Genomic DNA, 27,107 nt, shown 5'->3' on the forward strand with positions numbered 1-27,107 from the left:
GATTCTGGTATTCTGACTTCTGCTTGTTTTCTGACTACCCTTCTGCTTGCTGTTTATGTACCTCGCTGCCCAACCCGGATTTGACCTCTGCTTTGTTTTCTGATTACGTCCTTGCCTGCGTGATTCTGTCCCTGTTTTGCATTTCTCGGTACGACCCTGCCTGACTACTACTCTCATAGAACTGCAGCCTTCCACTGGTAGTGATCACCTTAGGCCCTGTATAATTCCACATCCCTGTATAGGGGATATGCTTGGTGAGTGGCTTTCCTCTAGCCTGTCCATTACAACCCATCTGAGTCGGTGGATCCAGGCAGGCTTTATAACGTCCTTTTAATAACAGTTTACAACAGGGAGAGATGAGACACCTCTGACAGCAGCTGATGTCTGCTGCAATAAAATAGGATTGCCCAGTTAAATTCCAATGGCCCAATTCATCTCTCCCCAGAAATCATGTGTCTGGGGTGAGTTGAGTAGCCTATATACACATAGTTGGTCAAAATCAGCGGATTCAGTCAAGTTTCATCAAGCATATAGATCTTGGTGATAAAAGATTAGAATAGGGATTAGTGATGAGCGAGTACTAAAAAGCTCGGGTGCTCGAGGCTCGGGCCGAGCCTCCCAAGATACTCGTGTACTCGGCCCGAGCAACGAGCCCAATGTTATCCTATGGGAGACCCGAGTATTTTTGTGAAATGACCCCCCGGCAGCATGGAGAAACCCTAAAACTGTCACAAAAGTCTCAGAAGAGTGCTCAAATGACATGGCATCAGCATGGGGAAGACCCCTTGAAGCATTTATCACTCAAAAGTCACAGCTGTGAACAATTTTGTCCGAGTTTTACGCCATTTTTACGGACTCACCAGAAAACCTTGCAAAATGACCCCAAAATGAATTTTCATGGCGGAAATGTTAAGGGCACATACCCAATAGTGAGATAGAGCTGGTGTATGTTACTTTTTGAGATTAATACATGAAAGATTTTACATAAACATTGTGTGGCACTCCGATGTCCAAAACGCACGTTTTGTGCTTTTTACTAGCGATGTCGGTCATTTTTTTTTTCATTCTATCTCCCGTCGGTCGGTCTCGCTCTGTCGGTCTCTCTCTGTCTTGTCTGTCCCCCTCTCACAGTCTGTCGGTCATTCTCCCCCCTCTCTCTTACTCACCGTTCGCCGATCACTGCTGCGGCACTGCACGGCATTCACACTGCTCCTGCGGCTTTTCTTCTTTTGAAAAAGCCGGCCGGTCATTAATCAATCTCGTATTCTCTGCTTTCCTGCTTTTCGGCGCCTATGATTGGTTGCAGTGAGACACGCCCCCACTCTGAGTGACAGGTGTCACACTGCACCCAATCACAGCAGCCGGTGTGTGTGTATACTGTGCAGTGAAATAAATAATTAAATAATTAAAAAAAACGGCGTGCGGTCCCCCCCAATTTTAATACCAGCCAGATAAAGCCATACGGCTGAAGGCTGGTATTCTCAGGATGGGGAGCGCCACGTTATGGGGAGCCCCCCACCCTAACAATATCAGTCAGCAGCCGCCCAGAATTGCCGCATACATTATATGCGACAGTTCTGGGGCTGTACCCGGCTCTTCCCGATTTACCCTGGTGCGTTGGCAAATCGGGGTAATAAGGAGTTATTGGCAGCCCATAGCTGCCAATAAGTCCTAGATTAATCATGTCAGGCGTCTATGAGACACCCTCCATGATTAATCTGTAAATTACAGTTAAAAAACACACACACACGAAAAATCCTTTATTAGAAATAAAAAACAATAACAAAGTCCCTCATTACCAATTTATTAACCCCGACAAACCCTCCATGTCCGGTGTAATCCACGGTCCTCCAGCGTCGCGTCCAGCTCTGCTGCATGGAAGTGACAGGAGCTGCAGAATACACCGCCGCTCCGGTCACCTCCACGCAGCTAATGAGGTGAGTATAGCGATCAGCTGAGCTGTCACTGAGGTTACCTGGATCCAGCGGTGGCCGCGGGTAACCTCAGTGACAGCAGCTGATCGCGCTACTCACCGCCGCTCCGGTCAGCTCCATGCACCAACTGAGGAGAGTATAGCGATCAGCTGAGCTGTCACTGAGGTTAATCGCGGCCACCGCTGGATCCAGCGGTGGCCGCGAGTTACCTGACTGACAGCAGCTGATCGCGCTTCTCACCTCAGTTGCTGTGTGAAGCTGACCGGAGCGGCGGTAAGTAGCGCGATCAGCTGCTGTCACTGAGGTTACCCGCGGCCACCGCTGCATCCACCGCTGGATCCAGGTAACCTCAGTGACAGCTCAGCTGATCGCTATACTCACCTCATTAGCTGCGTGGAGGTGACCGGAGCGGCGGTGTATTCTGCAGCTCCTGTCACCTGCATGCAGCAGAGCTGGACGCGACGCTGGAGGACCGTGGATTACACCGGACATGGAGGGTTTGTCGGGGTTAATAAATTGGTGATGAGGGACTTTGTTATTGTTTTTTATTTCTAATAAAGGATTTTTCGGGTGTGTGTGTTTATTTACTGTAATTTACAGATTAATCATGGAGGGTGTCTCATAGACGCCTGACATGATTAATCTAGGACTTATTGGCAGCTATGGGCTGCCAATAACTCCTTATTACCCCGATTTGCCAACGCACCAGGGTAAATCGGGAAGAGCCGGGTACAGTCCCAGAACTGTCGCATATAATGTATGCGGCAATTCTGGGCGGCTGCTGACTGTTATTGTTAGGGTGGGGGGCTCCCCATAACGTGGAGCTCCCCATCCTGAGAATACCAGCCTTCAGCCGTATGGCTTTATCTGGCTGGTATTAAAATTGGGGGGACCGCACGCCGGTTTTTTTAATTATTTATTTATTTATTTTACTGCACAGTATAGACACGCCCACCGGCTGCTGTGATTGGGTGCAGTGTGACACCTGTCACTCAGCGTGGGGGCGTGTCTCACTGCAACCAATCATAGGCGCCTGTGGGCGTGGAAAGCAGGGAATATGAGATGGCTGTGTACAGAGCACAGCGCGCCGGCCGGTATAAAGGCTCGGTCACGCTGTGCAGGCCGGCCAATCACTGCAATTCCACAACTAACAGGGCTGTGGCATTGCAGTGGTCTGCCAGCCAATCCCTGCATGAGGGCTGGCTCTCAAAAGAGCGCCAACATGCAGAAATGAAGACCACGAGTAAAGCACGAGTATCACGAAATTACTCGGTACCCGCCGAGTAGCCCGAGTACAGTGATACTCGTGCGAGTACCGAGTAGTAACAAGCATACTCGCTCATCACTAATAGGGATCTGTTGAGTAATTACTTAAAATCTAAAGTCTGGAGCTGCTTAAAAAAGTTATGTAGAGAAGTATTTGACAACACCAGTATTCAAGACACTAGCAGGTCAAGATACCAGGTTTTCTTCCGGTTGCTTGAGTTATTTTAATATTATTAAGGATGGCTGCCTGTGTTTCAATTAGATATCTTCAGGTACCGAGAATGGGAAATAAAAGCCAAGTCATGGTAGCCACCAGAATTGATGAATGGCCATGAGGGCTTATAGATGGCGGCGATCGCAGATCTGTACTTGCCCACATCACAGCTTTAAGTCTACTATTTATAAGCTTCAGTCTTACTAGCAGGACTTAAATGTCTTGACTTGGATAGCAAGTTTGAAAAATTCTAAATAAAAAGATTTGTACCAGTGACATATATGTAAATTGTGAAATTCATTGGAGAAGATAAGAAAGTCAGAATTATTATAGGAAACAATGTAACTAGCAGCAACATTACAGATGATCAAAAGTATTCAGAATATTATATAGATGTAAGCTACTTGTATACATTAGGTTTTATATAAAATTTGCCAATAGGTCCTGGGTACTGGTTGGGGGAGAGAAGGATGGCCTCTACTCCATACAGACGGTTCTGCTCTTTTGCTGTCTAATTTAATAAGAGACTAGTGTCATGGCCCTTTAAAAGTCTGATCTTAGTCAGACCGGGCAGCCTTTGAGTCTGAGAAAGGGAGCAGGTGCTATGAGTCAGCGAGAGCATTGTTCTACACGTCTATCAGGTTGTGTAGACCACAGTGTCTGTGTTTGGCGCCAAGTACTAGTCTTAAGGGTGCTTTACACGCTGCGACATCGCTAGCGATAGCTAGCGATATAATGCGCGATAGCACCCACCCTCGTCGTTTGTGCGACATTTGGTGATTGTTGACGTAGCGAACATTATCGCTACGGCAGCGTCACACGCACATACCTTTGTAGCGACGTCGCTGTGACCGCCGAACAACCCCTCCTTCAAGGGGGAGAGTGTTCAGCGTCATAGCGACATCACTGCGGCATCACTAAGCAGCCGCCCAATAACAGAGGGGGGGCGGAGATGAGCGGCCGGAACATGCCGCCCACCTCCTTCCTTCCTCATTGCCGGTGGACGCAGGTAAGGAGATGTTTGTCGTTCCTGCGGTGTCACACATAGCGATGTGTGACGCCGCAGGAACGACGAACAACCAGCAGCATGCCCCACCAACGTTATTATGAAAAGGAGCGACGTGTCAACGATCAAAGATTTTTGACGTTTTTGCGATCATTGATCGTCGCTCCTTGTTGTCACACGCTGCGATGTCGCTACTGGCGCTGGATGTGCGTCACTAACGACGTGACCCCGACAATATATCGGTAGCGATGTCGCTGCGTGTAAAGCCCGCTTTACTCTACAGCAGCTTAGTGACCTTCGATTGTAGCTTGTCCTTCATCCTGAGAGCAAAACTGACTACAATCCTACTCCTGTCTATCTCAGGAACTCTCAGTTCCACTGGGGGTGGAGGCCCAGGTGTATGTAGGGGGCAAAATGGGCTCTAAACAAACTTTGGCAATGGAAGGCCACAATGCTTGTCTCTTGTGCTATTTTATTCTGCAGGGGTTTGGAAAGGTTTACTGAATCCCCTTCTCCTTTAGGTTGGCTTCCTTATGTACGTTTTTATTCACTTAGATGTAGGTCACAATTATATTACATTACCCTCATTCACAAATTTACCTCTGCTTCTATGTAATAATAATAAACTGGGTATTTTTTTTTAATGAAGAATGAGATACTACATTTGTCTATATCAAATATAATTTGTCCCACCAGGGGATTCACCTGCTCCCCGGTGAGCCAGTCTGAGCCTGAGCTTACCTATCTAGACACAGTCATGGCTGAAAGTGTTGGCACCCTTGACGTAGTTCCAGAAAATGAAGTATTTCTCCCAGAAAATTATTGAAATTACACATATTTTGTTGTATACATGTTTATTTCCTTTGTGTATTTTGGAATAACACAAAAAACTGAGGAAGAAAGGCAAAGGCAAATTGGAAATAATTTACACAAACCCCCCAAAAAGGGCTGTACAAAATTGTTGGCACCTTCAAGTTAATATTTGTTTGCACATCCTTTGGAATAAATAACTGCAATCAATCACTTTCTATAATCATTAGTGAGGTTCGTAAAGGTTCTTACTCCTCTAACATAGAATTTTGGACTCTTTATAATCTGCTCCAGGTCTCTCATATTTGAAGTAATCTTCTCCCAACAGCAATTTTCAGATCTCTCCACAGGTATCAATGGGATTTAGATCCGGACTCATTGCTGCCACTTCAGAACTCTCCAGTGCTTTGTTTTTAATCCATTTCTGGGTCCTCTTGAAGTATGTTTGGGGTCACTGTCCTGCTCTAAGACCCCTGACCTAGGACACAAACCCAGTTTTCTGACCCTGGGCACTACATTGCCACCCAAAATCCTTTTGGTAATCTTCAGATTTCATGATGCCTTGCACACAGCCAAGGCTCCCAGCACCACAGACGGCAAAACAGCCCCAAAACATCTGTGAACACCCCCATATTTGACTGTAGGTCCAGTATTCTTTTCTTTGTAGGTCTCATTTACATTTTGGTAAACAGTACAATGACATGCTTTACCAAAAAGCTTTACCTTGGTCTCATCTGTCCACAAGATGCTTTCCCAGAAGGATTTTAGCTTACTCACATACATTTGGTTTTGTCAGAAGAGCTACCTCAATTCAAATTTTATACTAAAAAACCTTTTATTCTAAATTTCATTAAAATTCACAAGACAAAAAAATATTCTACACCGTGACCAATAGCACAAAAAACAAAACCCAAAATAATAAAACCAAAAGGATCATGGAACCGTCTTACTGTATGCAACCTGTATAGAAAGATCACATCCATAGAAAATCAATTGGTAGTGTTCAAAGGAGTGGCAAATAATTTATTAAGCTAGCCCTCAATCTATCCTTTTCCACTTCCTAACAATGGAGATATGACTTGCGTCACATACACCCTAAATTACTTTGGTGCCCCCATTCCTCGGTGGCTTTCCCTAATATACTGTTCCTAATTTCTCTTCCTATTCAATGGGGATTTGTGAAACAAAATTACTTCCGTAATGGGAAAAGACAAAAAAATCACTTATCTGGGATGTGTTACAGATAGCACCTTTCCAGATTATATTCATTAATACCATCCAGTGGTTCCAATGTTCTCCATGATCCTCCACAGTATTATCACAGCCTCGACGCGTTTCCCCCCATCTGTTGATTGAGGTTCATCAGGAGACAATATTATGGCACAATCGCCAAAAATGTCAGTTCCCTGCATATATTGCAGCACATGTCTCTCCGGACGTGCATAGATGGACTATCATATCGGTTTTGGTGCTATTGGTCACAGTGTGGATTTTTTTTTGTCTTGTGAATTTTAATGAAATTTAGAATAAAAGGTTTTTTAGTATAAAATTTGAATTGAGGTAGCTCTTCTGACAAAATTGAATTTTTCTACCTCCTTTTTGAATCTTTAAGTGCTGTATAAGTAATCACATACATTTAGGCAAACTGCAATGCAGCTTTCTTATGTCTTTATGTCCAGAATGCAGTCCTCATGGATCCCCTTCAAAGCATTTCATTCAAAAGTCGATGATGCATAGTTCATGCTGATACTGATGCACCCTGAGGCTGCAGGACAGCTTGAATTTCATTGGGACTTGATTGGGGCTGCTTATCTAGCATGCAGACTTCCCTGTGTTGCAACATTTCACTAATTTATCTCTGTCATCCACATCCATTGAGACTAACTACAGTGCCATGGGTTGTAAACTTCTTGATTATGTTGTGCACCGTGGACAAAGGAACATCAAGATCCGAAGATGGACTAGTAACCTTGACATTGTTGATATTTTTCAACAATTTTAATTCTCAAGTCCTCAGACCATTCTCTTCTCCTATTTCCGTTCTCGATGTTTACTATTTCACACATAGACACACACAATTCAAAGACTGAGTCAACTTCTCCCCTTTTTATCTGGTTTCATGTGTTATTTTAATATTGCCCACATCTGTTACTTGCCACAGATGAGTTTCAATGAGCTTCACATGCTTGAAGCAAATTTGTTTACCTACAATTTTGGAAATGACAACATTTTGGGGGTTTTGTGTCAAATTATATCCAATTTCCTTTTTCCCTCTGTTTATTTTTTCGTGTTGTTCCAATACACACAAAGGAAGTAAATATGTGTATAGCAAAACGTGTATCTGCAGTAATTTTCTGGGAGAAATACTTCATTTTTTAGAACAATTACAAGGGTGCCAACACTTTTGGCCCTGATTGTATGTGTATAACATTAATATTGTGATAAAGTGGGAATAACAAAAGTTGCAGGCAAACATTGGATCTGACAGAAAAGATATTATATAGCTTTGTCTTCCTTTTATAAGAGGCAGATGGCTTGATGGAACTTGGCTCTATGAACTGAAGGTGATACAATGCCCATTTACAGGACATTAGACCTCACTAGGAAAGAATCAAACAACAATGTGATTCCTGGCGTGAATTCCACCGCCATGTCCTGTACTATAGCTACATAAGGTGTAACACTAGTAGATGATAGAAGGAAAGAAATTACGCAAATGAAAGAAATAGTAATATAATATCCAGATGTAAAGGTTACCAATGGTGTTTGGAAAGAATATATTGCATACAGCTTTCTACTATATTGAAGATTTATTGAGAAAGTGTATAGTCCAAAAATATAAAGAGATTGTCCACTACACTACCATTAGAATAGGTCATTAAAACCTTCCTAATATAGGTCACACTCGTAAGTCCTATATCATTTCCCTGTGTATGGAGCCAAAGCAGCACAAATACTGCAGTTCAGCTCCAGTTCACATGACCAAATAGTGACCCGCAAAGGGAATCTGTCAGCAGGTTTTTGCTACCTCATCTGAAATCAATGAAGAAAAAACAAAAAGCCAGCACCAAATGTGCACTTCAGCACTAAAAATTCCAAACTGTACTTATTATAAAAATTTTGAGATTTTTGGCAAAAAATTGCAATTTCTTGAGCTGCCTAGCCACGTCACGGCAAATCTCATTTGGGGCAGTCCTAACACTAAAATATTTTTATAAAATGTGCCAAACGGCCTCACATATGAATAGTAGAACTGCTATGCACCCCAATTTGGGATGTATTCCACCTGTCTAAATTTTGGCGGTTGGTGACTGTTCACATTCAGTCATCAGGCCTTGTCCACAGGCTATTTACTTCATGCAGAATTTGCTTGGACCTGTCCCGCCCACAGCCATGACTCAGTCATGGGTACGGGATTGAAATAGACCAGGTGAGTGCTGCTAAGAGCAGTTCTACTATTCATATGTGAGGCCGTATGGCACATTTTATAAAAATATTTTAGTGTAGGACTGCCTCAAATGAGATTTGCCGTGACGTGGCGAGGCAGCTCAAGAAATTGCAATTTTTTGCCAAAAATCTCAAAATTTTTAGAATAAGTACAGTTTGGAATTTTTAGTGCTGAAGTGCACATTTAGTGCTGGCTTTTTGTTTTTTCCTCATCTGAAATCAGTATGATGTCGGCAAAGAGGCCCTGAATCCAATGATGTATCACTTAGATTACTGGGTGCAGCTGTTCTTCCACAATCAGAATTTTTAGTTTTAGTCATGTAGCGGAGCCTAGGGAGCTGTCCCTGCCCACACCAGACTCTGTATAGAGATTGTACATTGACAGTGATGTGTCAATAAGAGGAGGGGGCATGCCAGATTGCCATGTGTGTGACATTGTAGTCCAAGCAATGATAAGGGTCCTGCTGCTTAAACAAACATACACACAAATGAACAACAGATTGGTCTGGGACAAGACAGGCACCCCTGAACACCTATGTTAAAGGGAACCTGTCAACAGATTTGATGACTATAAGCTGTGGCCACCACCAGTAGGCTCTTACATACAGTATTCCAGCATGCTGTAAATAAGAGCCGAGGCCGCTGTGTAAAGCGTAAAAATTACTTTATAATACTCACCTAACGGTCTGTGCGGTGCAGATGGGTCAGATGGGTGTCTCCGTGCTCCGGGTGCGGCACCGCCTCTTTCGGCCATCTTTGTCCTCCTTCTTCTGAAGCCTCGGTACATGACATGTCCTACATCATACACACTCGCCGGCATTGAGGTCCTGCTCCTGCGCACTACAATACATTGATCTGCCCTGCTCAGGGCAGATCAAAGTGCGCCTGCGCAGGACCTCAATGCCCGCCTGTGTGCATGACGTAGGATGAATTATGTACCCAGGCTTCAGAAGAAGGAGGACAAAGATGGCCGAAAGAGGAGGCGCCGCACCCGGAGATTGGAGACGCCCATCTGACCCATCTGCACCGCAGAGACCATTTAGGTGAGTATTATAAAGTGTTTTTTATGTTCTTCACAGTGGCCTGGGCTCTTATATACAGTATTCTAGAATTCTAGTGGTGGACGCAGCTTATAGGCCTCAAATCTGGTGACAGGTTCCCTTTAATCCTTGCAGTATGCTAGCATCAGCTTACATAGCAAAAACCTGCTGACAGATTTCGATTAAGCATTTGATCAATGTGTTTAAGTTTGGGCCCTAAGTCCAATTTGATTCTGATTTACTCTTTTCTCCACATACGTTTTTCTGAAAAGTAATTAAAAAATGTCAGATTTTCAAGTATTGTTTTTGAACAGTTGGTATTTATAAAAAGCACAATAAAAAAAGGTAAAGAAGAAGTTTTTATAAGTGTAACACAATGATATCGTTCTGCTGTAATGGTGTGATCCTCTAAACTGCATGGTGCTGCGAATGTGGTCTAATATTGATCTGCAATTGATGTAAATCATCTCGGAGGGTTGCCTTCATTTTCTATGTGATGCTTTAAGTCACATTTTGAATTTGGCTTAAATAAAAAAAAGAGACAACTTAGCCAAGTGAATAGGACAAGAGATGGAAAGCAAGTAATATGTCTAATAGTTTGGCTAAAGCGAATCATTTGAAATATGGCATTCAGGAGAACGGCGCACATTAGCATTATATAAGAAAGATAAGAGGCTTTGTCGGGCTTCGAAGTTCAGAACTGGATCTGCTCATTCTTCCTTTGATTCAACTAGACCGTATGAAAGCATGAACCTGCGGGACCTTCCTGTTTTCTAAATGGAAAATATAACTAATGAGCACAAATGCTTGGAAAAATACCTGCATTCATTTAAAAAAAATCATATTTAAAAAAAAAAAATGTTTTTGAATGCGGCCTTCTTGCCAAATAGTTTCAAATAATATTTTTCCAATGTATAACAAACATCATATTAAATGAAGTGGAAAATAAAAAGTTTTCCATAACTCATTATGAATTCTAACTCGGGCTCTGACAAACTTTCTTAAAGCACCACGCCAGAATTTTTTTTGCAGCACTGGAGTGGTGCTTTATATGTAAGTCCCCTGCCCCCTGTCATATAATCACCTTCTGGCATCTTCATCTTTACAGACATCAGTTTGGTCCCGCGGCGCTATCTTGTGACTATAACATCTGATTGGCCGGCAGTCAAAAGTTACATCACAAGCTCCCATTACAACTCTATGAGAGCCAGGACAAGGCTCTCATAGACCTGTACTGAGTTGTGACCTCTGGCTTAGTCCATAAAATACTGGAACTGCTCGCAGGTCACAAAGCGCTGAGACCGACTGGAGCAATGGTGATAGAAGATAAAGATGCCGGAGGGTGAGTATTAGACGGGGGCAGAGGGCTTAGAATTAAAGCACCACTCCAGTAGTGGAATAAAAAAAAAATGCTGGAGTGATGCTTTAAAGGGAACCAACCAGCAGGATTTTCATATATAAAGTAAAGCCAGTGCTATACTGACACTAGGATGCTGAATGTAAGCATAGGTTTTGTTCACAGATTGAATGTTTTATTTCAGAAATATGTGCAAAGAAAGTTCCAGCAATGCACTGCTATTTGATTGACAGGTGCAACAGGAAGAGAATATGTGGGCCAGGACTTGCCATCTATTCCCCCCACCTCATCTACCTGCCTGCTCCGGAATTAACATCTATCATGGTGACAGGGGGAGGAAAGCCAAGCAGGCAGACAGGGACAGGAATAGATAGCAAGACCCATCCCACATATTCCCTTCCTGTTGCACCTGTCAACCAAATAACAGTGCATTACTGGAACTTTACTTGCACATATTTCTGGAATAAAACACCCAATGTCTGAACAATAGCTATGGTTACATTCAGCATCCTAGCACCAGTATAGCACTGGCTTTACTTTATATATGAAAATCCTGCTGGTTGGTTCCCTTTAAGAAAGATATAATAAATGTCATCTCTGTGTTGTGCACTAGCAAAATCAGGATACTGAGATTGGTTAGGGTGCATATAATTTCATTATGTGTCCTGAAAACCAGGCCAAGACTTGCATAGTGAGATATTCCCAGTGAGGCTTGTAAAACGAGTGGCTGCTCAAATAATATGTTTGTTTTCAAAGCAACACCTTTAATTATAGAGTATGTAATGAGACTACTCAATACTCTGTTATCATCATCTACCGCCTACTGCATCTAGATTCACATGTGAAATTGGGGACAATTATAACCTCTGAATGTGACGCTAGGGCTGCATATACCAATTGCCTCTTCAGAAAGGAAAAGGACATGAACTTTTTTTCCACCAATTGGAAGTGGTTATTCTAAAAGTCAATATGGAGCCTTTAGTGAGCATTGACTTAGGAGCCAAACCAAAACAGAAACAACTTGCAGACAACGTGTTTCTTGGCGTTTGCCCCTCATCCATGCAAAATAAGAGATCTGATTTGAGTAGGTGAAAGGCCTCTGACGTGATTTAACCCTTTCACGACCGATGACGTACATATACATCATTGGTAAAGCAAGAGAATGAGAGTTTTTAAAGTGCAAAAAGTGACAGATTTTATTAAAGACATAAAGCGGACATCTTAAAGCACTTAAAATATATCTGGACCGGACAATGGCAACACCGTATCCAATAACCCAGTGTCAATGGGCTATCACGTGCAAATCAATCTCAGTCAAGTGATCACATTATACTTAGACAGAAGCCCATGACACCAAGGATTTAAGCATAGTACATACAGTATAGAGTATTGGTGCACAGCACCCGTATGAAGAAAGCAATCCTTCCCCTGATGAAGATTTTGGTTACTACAAAAATATATCGAAACGTACGTAGGACGTTTTCCTGGGGTTTCCTGCTGTGACCAGCCATGGATATTGCTTTCTTCATACGGGTGATGTGCACCAATACTCTATACTGTATGTACTATGCTTAAATCCTTGGTGTCATGGGCTTCTGTCTAAGTATAATGTGATCACTTGACTGAGATTGATTTGCATGTGATAGCCCATTGACACTGGGTTATTGGATACGGTGTTGCCATTGTCCGGTCCAGATATATTTTAAGTGCTTTTAAGATGTCCACTTTATGTCTTTAATAAAATCTGTCACTTTTTGCACTTTAAAAACTCTCATTCTCTTGCTTTATTATGCTATTGAGTTTGTGCTATAAGTGGGGAGTTGGTGGTGCCCATACCCACTATCACCAGTTTACGGTGTTACGGAGCATAGTATTTACATATACATCATCGGCTAGGTTGAAGCCCACATCTTTCTTGACACTTGACAACTGATTTATTAAGCCATCAAGTACCTCTAAAAACCATGGGTAGATTGGAGCAGTTAACCAGTTAAATGACGCTATCAATCTCTGATGGTGGCATTTAACACGCTCTGCCAGGAAGCACATCACTAATCCCGCCCATCAGTATCCCCGTAACAATATGGCGGGGTGCTGATGGGTTTTTCTGACAGCAAGTGGTCAAATGATGACCTCCGTGCCTGTCATCACGATCCTCCTGTGAACACCAGCTGTGAGCATTCACAAATCATGGTTTCTACTGTATAGAGGGGTGCTGATGCTAATGTGCTGCTCTGTGCAGCAGAAACGATAAAACGAGCACAACTTTAAGTCCCCCAAAGAGACTATTAAATACTATTAATAATCGTCAACGCGTTTCAAGCGAAAAAAGGCTCTTAACACTAGAAGTCCCAGGAATTTTGAGCTCCATAGGGTTCCTATGGTAGAATGTTAAATGACCCCTCTCTGGGACTTCTAGTGTTAATCATGATTAAGAGCCTTTTTTTGCCTGAAACGCATAGAAGTTTCTTTGATCTGTACCCGCCCTAACAATTTTTGTTATGGGCTTTTTAATTATGCTTAAATAAATTTTTACGTTTTATTTGCTGCTGCTGGATTTTTTTCACCTTTTAATTTTAACCCAAAAAGGTGCCAAACTTAATAGGAGCTGAGTGCATTTTCAGTTCAAAACAGTAGCTCCACCTAGTGCGTGCAAGACCACCCCAACGGAGAAAGTAGACTTGGTGTCAATAAGCGCTGAGTTTCATTCACTGGAAATACAAAATCTGCTTTTTAATTTGAGGTTATAGGCAAAGGGGACAATTTTGGTAAAAATAAAATTTCATAGTTCTAAGAAATGTGCCTGAAGCTTTTTTTCTAATTTTGATGGAGCTGAGTACAAAGAAAGGCATAACTTGATGAGGCCAAAGTTACTTATAGAATGTTATTATGCCCTAAACATGCCCAGAATACACTCACACAGCAGAGGGGCAGCACAGGATATGATCCGGTCCTGGAGGCTGGGAAAGTCTTTCCCATATTTGGATCCTGTCATGGAGGCTGGGCAAGTCTTTCCCATGGTTGGATCCAGTTCTGGAGGCTGGTAAAGCCTTTCTCGTGTTTGGATCCTGTCCTGAAGGCTGGGAAACTCTTTCCCATGATTGGATCCTGTCCTAGAGGCTGGAAAAGTATTTTGCCTGTTTGGATCCTGTCTTGGATGCTGGGAAAGTCTTTCCCATAGTTGGATCCAGTTCTGGAGGCTGGTAAAGCCTTTCTCGTGTTTGGATCCTGTCATGGAGGCTGGGCAAGTCTTTCCCATAGTTGGATCCAGTTCTGGAGGCTGGTAAAGCCTTTCTCGTGTTTGGATCCTGTCCTGAAGGCTAGGAAAGTCTTTTGCTTGTTTGGATCCTGTCTTGGATGCTGGGAAAGTCTTTCCCATGGTTGGATTCTATCCTGGAGGTGGGTGGGAAAGTCTTTTCTATGATTGGATCTGGTCCTGAAGGTTGGGAAAATCTTTCTCATGGTTTAATCCTGTCCTAGACACTGGGAAAGTCTTTCCCTTGGTTGGATATGATCATGGAGGCTCTGAAAGTCTTTCCCATGGTTGGTTCCAGTCCTACAGGATGGGAAACGCTTTCCAATGATTGGATCCAGTCCTGAAGGCTGGGAAAATATTTCTCATGGTTGAATCCTGTCCTGGACCCTGGAAACGTCTTTCCCATGGTTGGAGCTGATCCTGGAGGCTGGGAAAGTCATTCCCATGGTTGGGTCCAGTCCGACAGCCTAATGATAAGGCTCCTGCGCAGTGAGTAATACGGAAGTGTGTACGAGACAGTGCTGGAAGCAAAGGGTGTAACTGGAAATGAAATGTTCCCATATCCTCAAAAAGAACTCAGCGTTCAGATGTTACTTATTAAAAAAAAGCACAAAGTGCACCACATATGGCTGTTCTATGCAAATAAAATACACTTCTATAGAATCTTTTCTTAACTATCTTCTAAGTTAGACCAAACTATTGTTAGCGGCATCCGAACAGCGGATAATCCAGATAAGCGGCTCAGTGTGACACCCTCCAGTCAAGAACCATTCATAGAAGTGTAAAAGCTTTTGTTAGATGAAATACTGTGCGGAGAGGAGAAAAGTCATTGGTAAAAAGCACTGATGGAACTGAACAGCAGTGGAAACGGACCGATCGCTCATGTGATCATAATGATAATAATGAAAAATCAGAATAATGCAACCAGCAGTGAATACAAGGATTAACATCATGGGCAGCTACAGATAATGAATGAAAAGCATTTGGTTATTGTGAGTTTAGCATTTTAGCATGTGGCAGAGGGAAGCCACAGAAGAAAAGAAGTCACAGTATTTTCAGTTGCTAAAAGCAGAATACAATAGTATAATAAATTAATACCGATATTAACAACATTCTCACAGATTGTCTTCAATGTAACCAGTGGAAATGTACATTTGTCAAATATAAGTCCATTAATGTGTGGTCCAAATCAGACCGAGCCATTTACAGTATGTTCATGTTAACGTCACATTCTCCACAGATGGAGAGATACATATACCTGGCCTATAGACTTTATCATACAGGACACCCAGGTAACATGGAGCTACATGTACAAAGTCCACAGTGTGAATAAGGTAACCTCTATATATAGGATTATAGCTATGGTTACAGGCAATGGTGCAGCTTTGACCTCCTTTTTGATATTTTGATGGCCAAAGCAAGAATGTAAGGTAAAGATTAAGAACATTTGGAAAATGTGGCCAGCAGCACTCCACCCAAGGCCTAATCCAAGGAACCCCACTTGTTAGCAATTCATGCATAAAGATATTGGACAGCATCCAAATGAGAGGATAGCTATTTATTCTGTCAAGTACAAAAATATTTTCATTTCGACCTATTGGAGGTCTTCGTCAAGATGAAGAGCATGTGTCTACACTGCACATAAAGCTCCACTATTGTGGAATTTGTAGGCCAGATTGGCCCCATTGTGATAAAGCAGACATTTTCATCTGCTTAGAGATCGGTCATCCGCAGAACACAATATCTCGTCATCTGTCGTGATTTGAAACACTTGACCCTGGTCTGATGTTTGACATCTGATTGGTGCATTCTTCAATTGTTCCCACATGCTTGATATAGAAAATTATGTGAATTGAGCAATTGATTACTGTAGGTCATTGTGCTGTCGGTAGTGGCACATAGTCCGATCTGGTGATTTTTTAAAGTCTTCTTAAGATCAGTTCTTGTCACTCCTGGATTATTTGGGTTTGCACCATTTCTTTTGAGTTACTGCACATTGGATGTTCACATGAGCATTACATTAGTTGGCAAAGTCTAATACTGTTTGATCTTTTCAGTTTTATGGGATATGATTAATGATATATCACGCATGTTAAAGATCAAAGTGGAGCATTCATATTTGCATATCTAAGATAAAACCCCAAATTTAAGGATTAGTCATCAATGTCTGATCGTCTGGGGTCTGATACCTGGCATCCCAGCCAATCATCTGCTCTCGGTCCTGGCGGCGGCAGCAGGCAACCGGAAATGCTGAGTTCCGGAGCTGCTCCGTCTTCTGAAAGTGGCCCCGGCTGGGTACTGAACATCGCATACCTCCTATTCAGATCAAAAAGAGGTATATATGCAATACCCGGCTGCGGCCACTATCACAAGGCTGCCACCGCTGGGATCGAGATCGGTGGGGTGTTGGGTGTCTGACCCCGGCTGATCAGATATTTTATGACCTAAATCCTAAAGATAATCCATCAATGTAAAAGTAGTGGCCAACCCCTGTAAGAAGAATTCACTTCCTGCTTCCTATTGAAGAACTTTGCCTAGAAAAACATATTTAGCAAAGAAGTCGTATACGATCACCACACCCTGGAGCTATCTATTTTATTATAAAAGCACCCCAAAAAAAGAGTTGCCATATACAGTAAGTGGAAAGAGTAATATACTGTAGAAATAAACCAATGTGCTGAAGGAATTGTGTCTAAATTTCCAGCACGGTTATCCCCCTCCACTCTTGGCCAGATACAGTGCAAGCATGCATGTCATCTCTTCTGGAATATCCCGAAAGCTCCAACAAAACTGGTTAATGTCATGTATTTGTAGACAAGTTGTCAAATATCCTGGACAACAAGGGAAGCCCCCGACTTCTTACGATCTGACACAAATACCCAGCTCCAGCGGTACACTCAAGAGGTGGATGGAGTATCCATTGTGTAGCCTGTCCATAAGGAATGTGGCTGTGTCAATGAAAGTTCCTGCATTCCCTAGAAAATGATTTTCAAAAGTTGTCAATTATGGTGCAAAGTTGCTAATTGTCACAAGATCCCACCGCTCTGTCTACAAGAGCGCTCCATAGAGCACTTACAGTATATAGCAGACATTGGTGTTCTTATAAGTTCTGGTGATACATTCAGGCCCTCTTTAAATATTGGGGCGCAGGCACAATCTTGCCCCAAACTTGGCGTCATCACAGAAGGATTTAGCGTTACACTGTTAAGTTCTAAACAGTTGACCTCATTTTTTAGAGTGGTTCCATTTAAAAACTGAAATTTGAAAAAAAAAGTGGCAGATGAGTAAGATGCTTAACACCTTCATGACCTTGAACGTACTGCTTCTTTCCGTGCATATTTCGGCTTATGTGATCACTTTAAAATGTATCACTTAGTTTACTGGGTGCAGCGGTTCTGAGAAAATTAGAGTTCATAGACTTAGCATACAGCAGAGCTTAGGAGTCTGCCCCTGCTCATACCAGGCTCTCTATATACAATCTCTATATATAGTGAGTTGCTAATCACAGAAGGGGGTGTTTTGGGCTACTAGTCACTGCAGTTAGAGCAATGATAATCTCTTAAAGCTAAAACAAACATTGTAGGTAAATAACAGCTCACAGTGTGATAAGAGATGCATCACTGAAATCTGTATGTTAACTCTTTCAGCATGTTGTCTTCAGATTACACAGCAAAAACCTGCTGACAGACTCCCTTTAGACAGAGACTGATTAGTAATTACAGAATCAATTAACTTTTTTCTCTTTTTTTTTATTTGGGAAATTTTCCCCATAGTCTTGTACAAACGTCTTCACTTTTTGAATGCATCACACTATTAAAAACGTGCTGTATCGCACCATCCAGCTGACAAACACAAGAACAGCTAAGTCATTACTACAAAGGATAAGTACTCCTTGGCATCAATCAGCTATAAGACCGGCTGGGGAAAAGAAAAGCATTCTATGAAAGTGACTGTACTATTGCCTCACTCCTAATCTGTAGTCATCCATCACTTATGAAGAAAGTTGGCCAGGCAATCACTTTCATCTTGGCCTTTTTTTTACGTTTAAGACCTACAAAAATGTTTTTTACAATTTATTCTCAACATCCTAACAGAAATTCTACAAGGGCAGGTGTGCGCCTGCAGCTTTTTAGTGAAAAATAGTTGAAGTTGTTCATATACAGGAAGTATGACAACTAAATGAAAAATGTGAACCCCATACCTGTGTAAGTGCCACATACACGCTCTATGTAAGAGAATACTGACAATGCTAGATATGCAGGCAAAAGTTAGAATTGCTCGAAGGAGATCTTCTTCAGCACATAAGGAAATCTACTTAAAGGGGTTGTCCACTACTTTTACATTGATGGCCTATCCTTAGTATAAGTTTTCAAAGTGTGATCGGCCGAGGTCCGACACCCTGCACTCCTGCCGTTCACCTGTTCCTGGTCCCCATGGTGGCAGCAGGCAGCCAGAGATGCTCAGTTTCGGAGCTGCTCCATCTCCTGATAGTGGCTGGGGCCAGGAACTGTACATCCGCCTCCTATTGATTAGAATGGGAGGCGGATTGGCAGTACTTGGCTGTGGCCGCTATGAGAAGATGCAGCAGCTCTGAAACTGAGCATTTCCGGCTGCCTGCTGCTGCCGCCAGACCAATAACATCTGATCAGTCAAGAGTGCTGGGTGTCAGACCCGGCTGATCAGACATTGATGACTTATCCTAAAGACAGGCCATCAATGTAAAAGTAGTGGAAAACCCATTTAAAGGATTAATCTCAAGTCATTGCATGAACAGCACACAGCTTTCCAGTCTTTTCATTGCCTTTTCTACACGATTATCACTATATTTACATATAGAGATAAATTAGCATTTGAACAAGCACACAGCTCAGAAACATGAAAGCAATGATTGGGATAATTGCTCTGAAAGCCAAAATTGGAGACTAGTGATTTTGCAAGATTTATAACAGCAGCTCATCAGGCGCTGATACAAAGGAGGTGGGAGGTAAGTGGACAACTGCTGTATAGAAATCACTGGGCTAAATAGAGGGTGCATGGTTATTAGGAATTAACCCCTCCCCTGAAATTAACTACTGAGCATTCTTGGCCAGATTCTGGGCAGACACTAGTGGCTGTGCTCCATGGAAACCATCTGTATACTATGTAAGATAAAAGCTTTCCTTTCAGGAGAATGATAGTAGATAGAAAAAGTAAGTAAATTGCAAGCTTGCTTATTTTCAAGTTGTCTAACTATTTAAAGCAATTTAATGACTTGAGAATACATTTTTCAAGAACACATAGTTTACATCATACTAGATGTTCTATTATTTATAATAGTATCTGCTATAATATGAATCAATAACGGTAAAGGCCACAAAATCACATTCAATTAAAGCTGAATGGACCTGTTAGGTGAAACCATCTAATGTGTATAGTGGGCTCCTGGTTATGCCCTGATAGATAATATCAGGGGAGTGATGGATCAGTCAGCTTGAAATCGAATGACCAATCCCTGGAAAGATAAGCCACTGCCAGAGATGTCTGAATGCATCTTTCGCCTCTGTAGAGATGAGCACACCAATGGAAGCTTGATTTGGCGGGTGCAGCTGAACCCAACCTCCATGAGTTCGAACTTGATCCAAACCCTAATGGAAGTCACTGATTGGCAGTTCGGGTCTCTGCCAACATACAGCCAGCCATAAACAAATTACTTCCTGGGGAGGATGGGTGGGGTTTTTTGATTCTTTGTTTGGTGCACACTACATCTGATCTTGATGTTGGTACTCCTAGTGTGGGCCGTTCATACACTGCAAGCGGTTTACACTGGGCTGAGCATCATGCGTATAATAAATTCATTTAAAAACTTGACATAGGCTTCATTCACGATCAGGAGCTGTATGATGGAAGTGTGAAAAGTCATCATCACAAGTTCTCAGTGATCAGTATGTACCGACAACACAACTAAACAGTAACAGTAAGACAATCGTTACACTAGATTTTACACTTAGAATATCTTTAATGGATCGGCAGTTAAACCATAATAGAGTCTATGAAATGCCTTCCGCTGCAATTCAATGATAGTTAAAACTCTGGAAATCTGTGCTATCGTGCCCCCAAAAAAGAGAAATCCAGATATAACTCAACTGAATGTGGATCAAATGTGCAGAGTTTAGATCTCAACTAGACATCCAGGATTACAATATAAGTGACTGACACACAGCGAAAAAAGCTACTCAAATAATAGGGCCATTACCAGAATAAGTTATACCTTACATACATGGTGTACAGGCACTATTTCTATTAGTAACTTTATTAAATGAGTTGGATTTTCATAAACATATGCACATCCGGGGAGTAGCCCATATGGAGGGTCAAGGTTTTGGTTACGTAGAACCTTTTTCAATAGATAGATAGATAGATAGATAGATAGAGGGATAGATAGATAGATAGATAGATAGATAGATAGATAGAGGGATAGATAGATAGATAGATAGATAAATAGATAGATAGATAGATAGATAGATAGATAGATAGATAGATAGATAGATAGATAGAGGGATAGATAGATACATAGATAGATAGATAAATAGATAGCTAATAGATAGATAGATAGATAATAGATAGATAATAGATAGATAGATATAGATAATAGATATATAGATAATAGATAGATAGATAGATACTGTAGATAGATAGATAGATAGAGGGATAGATAGATAGATAGATAGATAGATAGAGGGATAGATAGATAGATAGATAAATAGATAGATAGATAGATAGATAGATAGATAGATAGATAGATAGAGGGATAGATAGATACATAGATAGATAGATAAATAGATAGCTAATAGATAGATAATAGATAGATAATAGATAGATAGATATAGATAATAGATATATAGATAATAGATAGATAGACAGATAGATAGATAGATACTGTAGATAGATAGATAGATATAGATAATAGATATATAGATAATAGATAGATAGACAGATAGATAGATAGATACTGTAGATAGATAGATAGATAGATAGATAGATAGATAGATAGATAGATGATAGATAGATAGATAGATGATAGATATTATTCAATGTTGCTGTCAGACGGCTGTAAATCGTGATCCATATTAGAAGTAATAATACCGTCTTTCTGTATTAAGACATTCTGGGCTCTTCTTTCTCTAAAATACAATTGCTTCATTCTGACATCACCCAAAATGCTGTATAAACCTTTGTCACATCGGAACAGTCAGTTCACCAGCAAAAAGTAAAGTCTTTAAAGATCCAAATACATTCTTATAGGTGTGTTAAAATGTCCTAGCAAGACTCATCATGTGCTGTCACCATCTTACATGGCTAATAAAACGCCATCTATCAGCCGCTCACTTTGTACTTTGGATGGTCTTAGATTGGGTGACAAAGCTTTCAAGACTATGGGTGAATAAAATGCAAAATCAAAGCTTCAAAATAATGATGACAGTTTTCTTACCCTGATACGATCTTTTTCCTTGTGCCATTTTTCCACTTCATCATCTACTTCAAGTAACTGGAGGTGAAGCTGCTCCTGGATTTCAGACAGTTCTGTCTTTAATGGAAGGAACACGAAGCGTTAGACACATTGTATAATCATCAGGTCATTATCCTGTAGTGAAAACTTTATGCAAGGCAAAATTTACAAAATCTTATCAAACTTATTAGCGGAATTATTAGCTGGATTGTGAGTTTGTACATAGACTGTGAATAAACACATCATGTAATGTCTATTCACCCAGGGTACATGGTTACGTCACTTGCACCATTATATCCCCAGTTGCCCGTTGAGTTTAGGCAATTTGGGAATTTTTGGGAGTAGTTTTCATTGCAGTTTATTAGGTGGCCATTATTTGTGATCGCTGTTGGCTGATGACTTTGCCTCCCAACCTGTTCATAAAAAAAAAACGTTTTTTTGCAGTCAGAAGTTGAGTAGGCCACTTCCAGACACCTCTGATGATGGCTTACCAGAGGAGCATGCAGGGTGTTTAAGTCTCCTCATATTGGCATGTCAGACACGGTGTGTCACCCTCCATAAGGAGAAAACTTCCCCTTTAGATCCCAACTTTGGTAACAAAGAGTTTGGATGCAAAAATGCAACAGGCCTGACAGAAACAGAAAAGTCAGCTGTCCACGATACAGTCAGTCTTCTTATAAGTGTTTGGCTCAGCCAATATTAATGTAATATGTATGAAGGCATGATGTCTCAAGTCAACTGCAGTTTCCACATCATAAGAGGTTTTCCACCTGGTGTCTCAATACTTGGACAACCACCTGTGATCTGTCAAGTTAAACCAACAGTGAGGGCTTAGTTTTGACGAGCCAATAATGATGAACAAGCATTCATTAGCTCGACTTGTGCAAACATGAAGGTAATAACTGGAGGAACGTAGCAAAACACAGGCCCGTTGAGTGGTAAAATCTTTGTTCTCGGAAGCACATTATTCTGTGTAAATGGGAGATGGGATGCCGATAACTAAGATATTCTATGAGCATGGAACAATCATACTAATGATCATTCTGTGGACAAAGAATTTGGGTTGGCATATCTAAACAGGCCATTACATGACATCCATGAAGCCGACCAGCGCTTGTCAGATGGCCACAAGTGTTCAATTTGCCTGACATTCCAAGACTGGAGAAATTAAACAGTTCCAATTCAAATTAATAGGTTTTCTAGATAATCTCAAGACATACCACAATCTTGACGGCTACTAGTCACTAATGTTGGCAGTAGTAGAAAGGCAAAAGGAGATCCAACATCTGCTTTGGGTGAAATCCATAAAACAGCACAATTTTATTCCATAGTTTAAAATGAACAAGATTAAAAACCAAAAAAAGTAGACACTATCAAGTCTACGTGTTTCTCACATTACAGTCCATAATTCATGCTCATGAATAAGGGCATATAATGCCCAAAATGTGTAGACTGCCTAGTATCTACTTGTTTCTGTGTTTTTAATTTTGTTCGTATTAAACTATGGAATAAAATCTTGATGTTTTATGGATTTCACCCAAAGCGGATGCTGGCTCTTCTTTTGTCTTGCCTTGAGGAACCATCCTGTTTGATTCCTTGCACCGCACTCTATCTGTATATCACCTGCACTTGTGAGCTGTTAAAAATTGAATTTCTTTATCCAGTAGCAGAAAGGGTTAATGCCGCTGAGCCGTGAAAGAATGACATGCAGAGGAAATATTCGATTGTGATTTTACTGGTCAACGAATTTCAGAGATACTTTCTCCCTCTTCAGGAGTAAATCCCATCAATGCATTGACCAGTAAAATCACAAATGAATATTTCCTTTTGTAATTCTTTCACAGCAGCGTGGTGTTAACCCTTTCTACTAGTGGCTACAGTTTGATCCACGTGGGGCTGCTGCAGCCATGTTTCTAAGCCAGTATAGTGGTTGTGACTCAACTGCACAAGGTGAGCCTACTAACTTTTTTCTGATCCCTGCTTTTGCTTCTTACCCAAATAAGACCTTATTTGTTCTCTTTTGTTTTCCAGGGGGGGTTTTTTTGTTACCTAAGATTACTAGCCACTAAGAATTTACACTTTTCTGACTTTCTATTGAAAAATATCAAATACGTTTTCTTTGTCTTCGTATCCATTAGAGATTAAAGCCCTACTAAGAAATTCTGTGGACCCTCAAAGATCTTCTGCCAGTCTTGACAAGAGCTTGCTCTACAAGGAGTCAGAATATTCACTAGACTGCAGGGGTCCCCAACCTGTAGCTCGGGAGCCACATGTGGCTCGCGGGCCAATGATGTGTGGCTTGTTGCTGTTTGTCAGCTTGGTGTATAAGCACCAGGGCTAGCAAACAGCTTTGAAGAGCAAATCACCAGGTTGTGACTGTTGTGACTAGCCCAGATCTAAACAGGGTAAAGTATGAACTTGGTATATGACCTCAGTTTGATTTCAGTGGAAGAGCTTTGGCTGACATCATACCGGTAACGGGCACTGAGTGCCACTACAGTGAAGGTGGCGGGAGCTGGATGTGGATCACAACCCTCTCTTAGAGGTGAATGTAGCTCACAACCCTCTGTCAGAGGTGAATGAGGCGCACGACTCTCCCTCAGAGCTGAATGTGGCTCATGACCCTCTCTCAGAGCTGAATGTGGCTCATAACCCTCTCTCAGAGCTGAATGTGGCTGACAACTCTCTCTCAGAGCTGAATGTGGCTCACAACCCTCTGTCAGAGCTAAATTAGGCTCACGACCCTCTCTCAGAGCTGAATGAGGCTCATGACCCTCTCTGAGAGCTGAATGTGGCTCACAACCCTCTCTCAGAGCTGAATGTGGCTCACAACCCTCTGTCAGAGGTGAATGAGGCGCACGACTCTCCCTCAGAGCTGAATGTGGCTCATGACCCTCTCTCAGAGCTGAATGTGGCTCATAACCCTCTCTCAGAGCTGAATGGGGCTCACAACCCTCTCTCAGAGCTGAATGTGGCTCACAACCCTCTGTCAGAGGTGAATGAGGCTCACGACTCTCTCTCAGAGCTGAATGTGGCTCATGACCCTCTCTCAGAGCTGAACGTGGCTCATAACCCTCTCTCAGAGCTGAATGTGGCCACAACCCTCTGTCAGAGGTGAATGAGTCTCACGACTCTCTCTCAGAGCTGAATGTGGCTCATGACCCTCTCTCAGAGCCGAAGGTGGCACATAACCCTCTCTCAGAGCTGAATGTGGCTCATAACCCTCTGTCAGAGCTGAATATGGCTTGTGACCCTCTCTCAGAGTTGATTGAGGCTCACGACCCTCTCAGAGCTGAATGTGGCTTACAACCCTCTCCTAGAGCTGAATGTGGCTCTAGAACCTTTCTCAGAGCTGAATGTGGTTCACAACCCTTTTTAAAGCTGAATGTGGCTCTCAAGATCTGAAAGGTTGGGGACCTCTGCTATACTGTATAAGGATGATAGACAGTTCTTCATTATATAAAAGATAATCTAAAAGTTTATCTTGATTTATAATATATGTATCTTGTTCTGGTAAGTTGTTTGACGCATGTTATTTATGCAATATACCTATTATATTGTTTAGATTATTATGCAAATTATGTGAATTTCCTGTTCACAGTTCCATCCTAAACTCTTCCACCACCCTAATTGCTTTCTTAATTAGCTTTTAGCGTCTTCATTTGCATTTTAAATTGTTTTGAAGGACCTAGACGCCTGCCAAGGATAAACGTTTTACTGTTGGAAGCAAAAACAGCTACAGCCTCTTACACACTATTGGCTTAATGCCATTACTGGAAGAAAATGTATAGACAATCTCACAATGTCATTGATTTAATTGACCTATCAATGTTCTCCTTGGAAAGGTGAAATGCATTTTTTTTTCCAGAGATGCTTGAGTCCTAACTTAGTATTATATTAGGTTGAATATATTTCAGCCAATGAATGTGTTGGGTTATAATCCAGGCTCCTCTCATGTTTTCACAACATTTTTATTAAAGTTTTTATCTAAATTCCCACCAAAAAATAAATCAATTGAGTGCAATTATCATAGAAAATGGACTATTAATTGGAAGATTGTAGTTTTTTTTTTCTTTTAGTCTACATTTGGGGCTACTATAGACGTAGTTTTTTTATTATTATTATTATTATTATTATTAATATTATTAATATTATTAAATGCACCATTAATTTCAGGGATCTATAGGTAACATACATAAAATTAAAAAAACTGACAGACTTTTAGAGAGGGGGAGAAATTACTGACTTCACGGGCTTACAATTTACAGGATAATGAGGAGGAGACAATACGTTGGGGGTTCGGGAGTAAAATGATTGTTCAACAAACAGTTGCTCCAAGTGTAGAGCCAGTTTATGATTAGAGCCAGTTTAAGACTAGAGATGAGAAAACCTGAAAAGAAGTTTGCTGTTCGTACCAAACACAGATTTTATGAAGAAAACAGAGTTTAAATTCGGATTTTGAGTGCTTTACGTATGCAAACCACTTGCACGAGCATCTCTGTGCTCAGGTACACTTGGTCCTTAGCCCCATGCAGTGTTTGAGCGGCTCGCACTGGGGGAAACAAAAGTGTTATCAGATTTAGGGTGCACTAAAAAAAAATGGAAAAAGACCGCCCATCCTCCCCCGGAAGTGTTCTGTTAATGGCTGGCTGCATGTGGGTGGAGACCCGAATTCCCCAATTAGTGACTTCCTTTGGGGTTGAGGTTAAGGCCGGGTCCAGAAACAAACTTTATCTAAAGTCTGGTTGAACCCGCTGAACTGAATTTCAAGGGGTCATCTATAATTAGATCATCAGTGGAGATGAGCGGGCCCGTGGATGTTCGGGTTCACCAGGTTGGGCCGGACTTCAAATAATTTATTGTTCACAGCAGCGGACAGGAAACTTATGCATTCAATAAAGCTTGTTGATTGGTTGTGCTGCAGCCTTTCAACAAACTTTATTAACATAACGAACATTACCCTAACTACAAACTCAGACCTGGACTTTTGTTATAGACCATGTTTGTGTCCGAGACCTGGACACCCGCTGTCTGGTACGAAACCCGAATTTTACAGTTCAGGTTAGCTCCTTCCTAGTCACCACCATAAAACTACACTACCAAAAAACTTTAAAGGGAATCTGTCAGGTACACTAAGCATCCAGAACCTCTAGCAGTTATGGGTGCATATCTATAATCCCTGCCTAACTGTCCCTGTATCTAGTAGTATAAATGACGAGATCTTTAGAAAAACTTCTAAAGATCTTTCATGAGATGCAATGAGTGCAGGGACTAGTCGCAAGGGCATTATT

General features: G+C 41.6%; 1 protein-coding gene across 2 annotated transcripts in view; it reads right to left on the reverse strand.

Moving 5' to 3' along the window:
• The window catches only part of TRIM29 (tripartite motif containing 29), a 124,742-nt gene that overhangs the window by 81,859 nt on the left and 15,776 nt on the right, over positions 1-27,107 (reverse strand). For both annotated transcript variants that reach the window (XM_075328554.1, XM_075328553.1), the window contains exon 2: positions 21,799-21,894. In XM_075328554.1, coding sequence (XP_075184669.1) covers positions 21,799-21,894 — 96 coding nt within the window. The remainder of the gene's footprint in view (positions 1-21,798; positions 21,895-27,107) is intronic.

This window comes from Anomaloglossus baeobatrachus, chromosome 11 (genome assembly GCF_048569485.1).
Source record: "Anomaloglossus baeobatrachus isolate aAnoBae1 chromosome 11, aAnoBae1.hap1, whole genome shotgun sequence".
In the NCBI taxonomy this organism is placed as follows: domain Eukaryota; kingdom Metazoa; phylum Chordata; class Amphibia; order Anura; family Aromobatidae; genus Anomaloglossus; species Anomaloglossus baeobatrachus.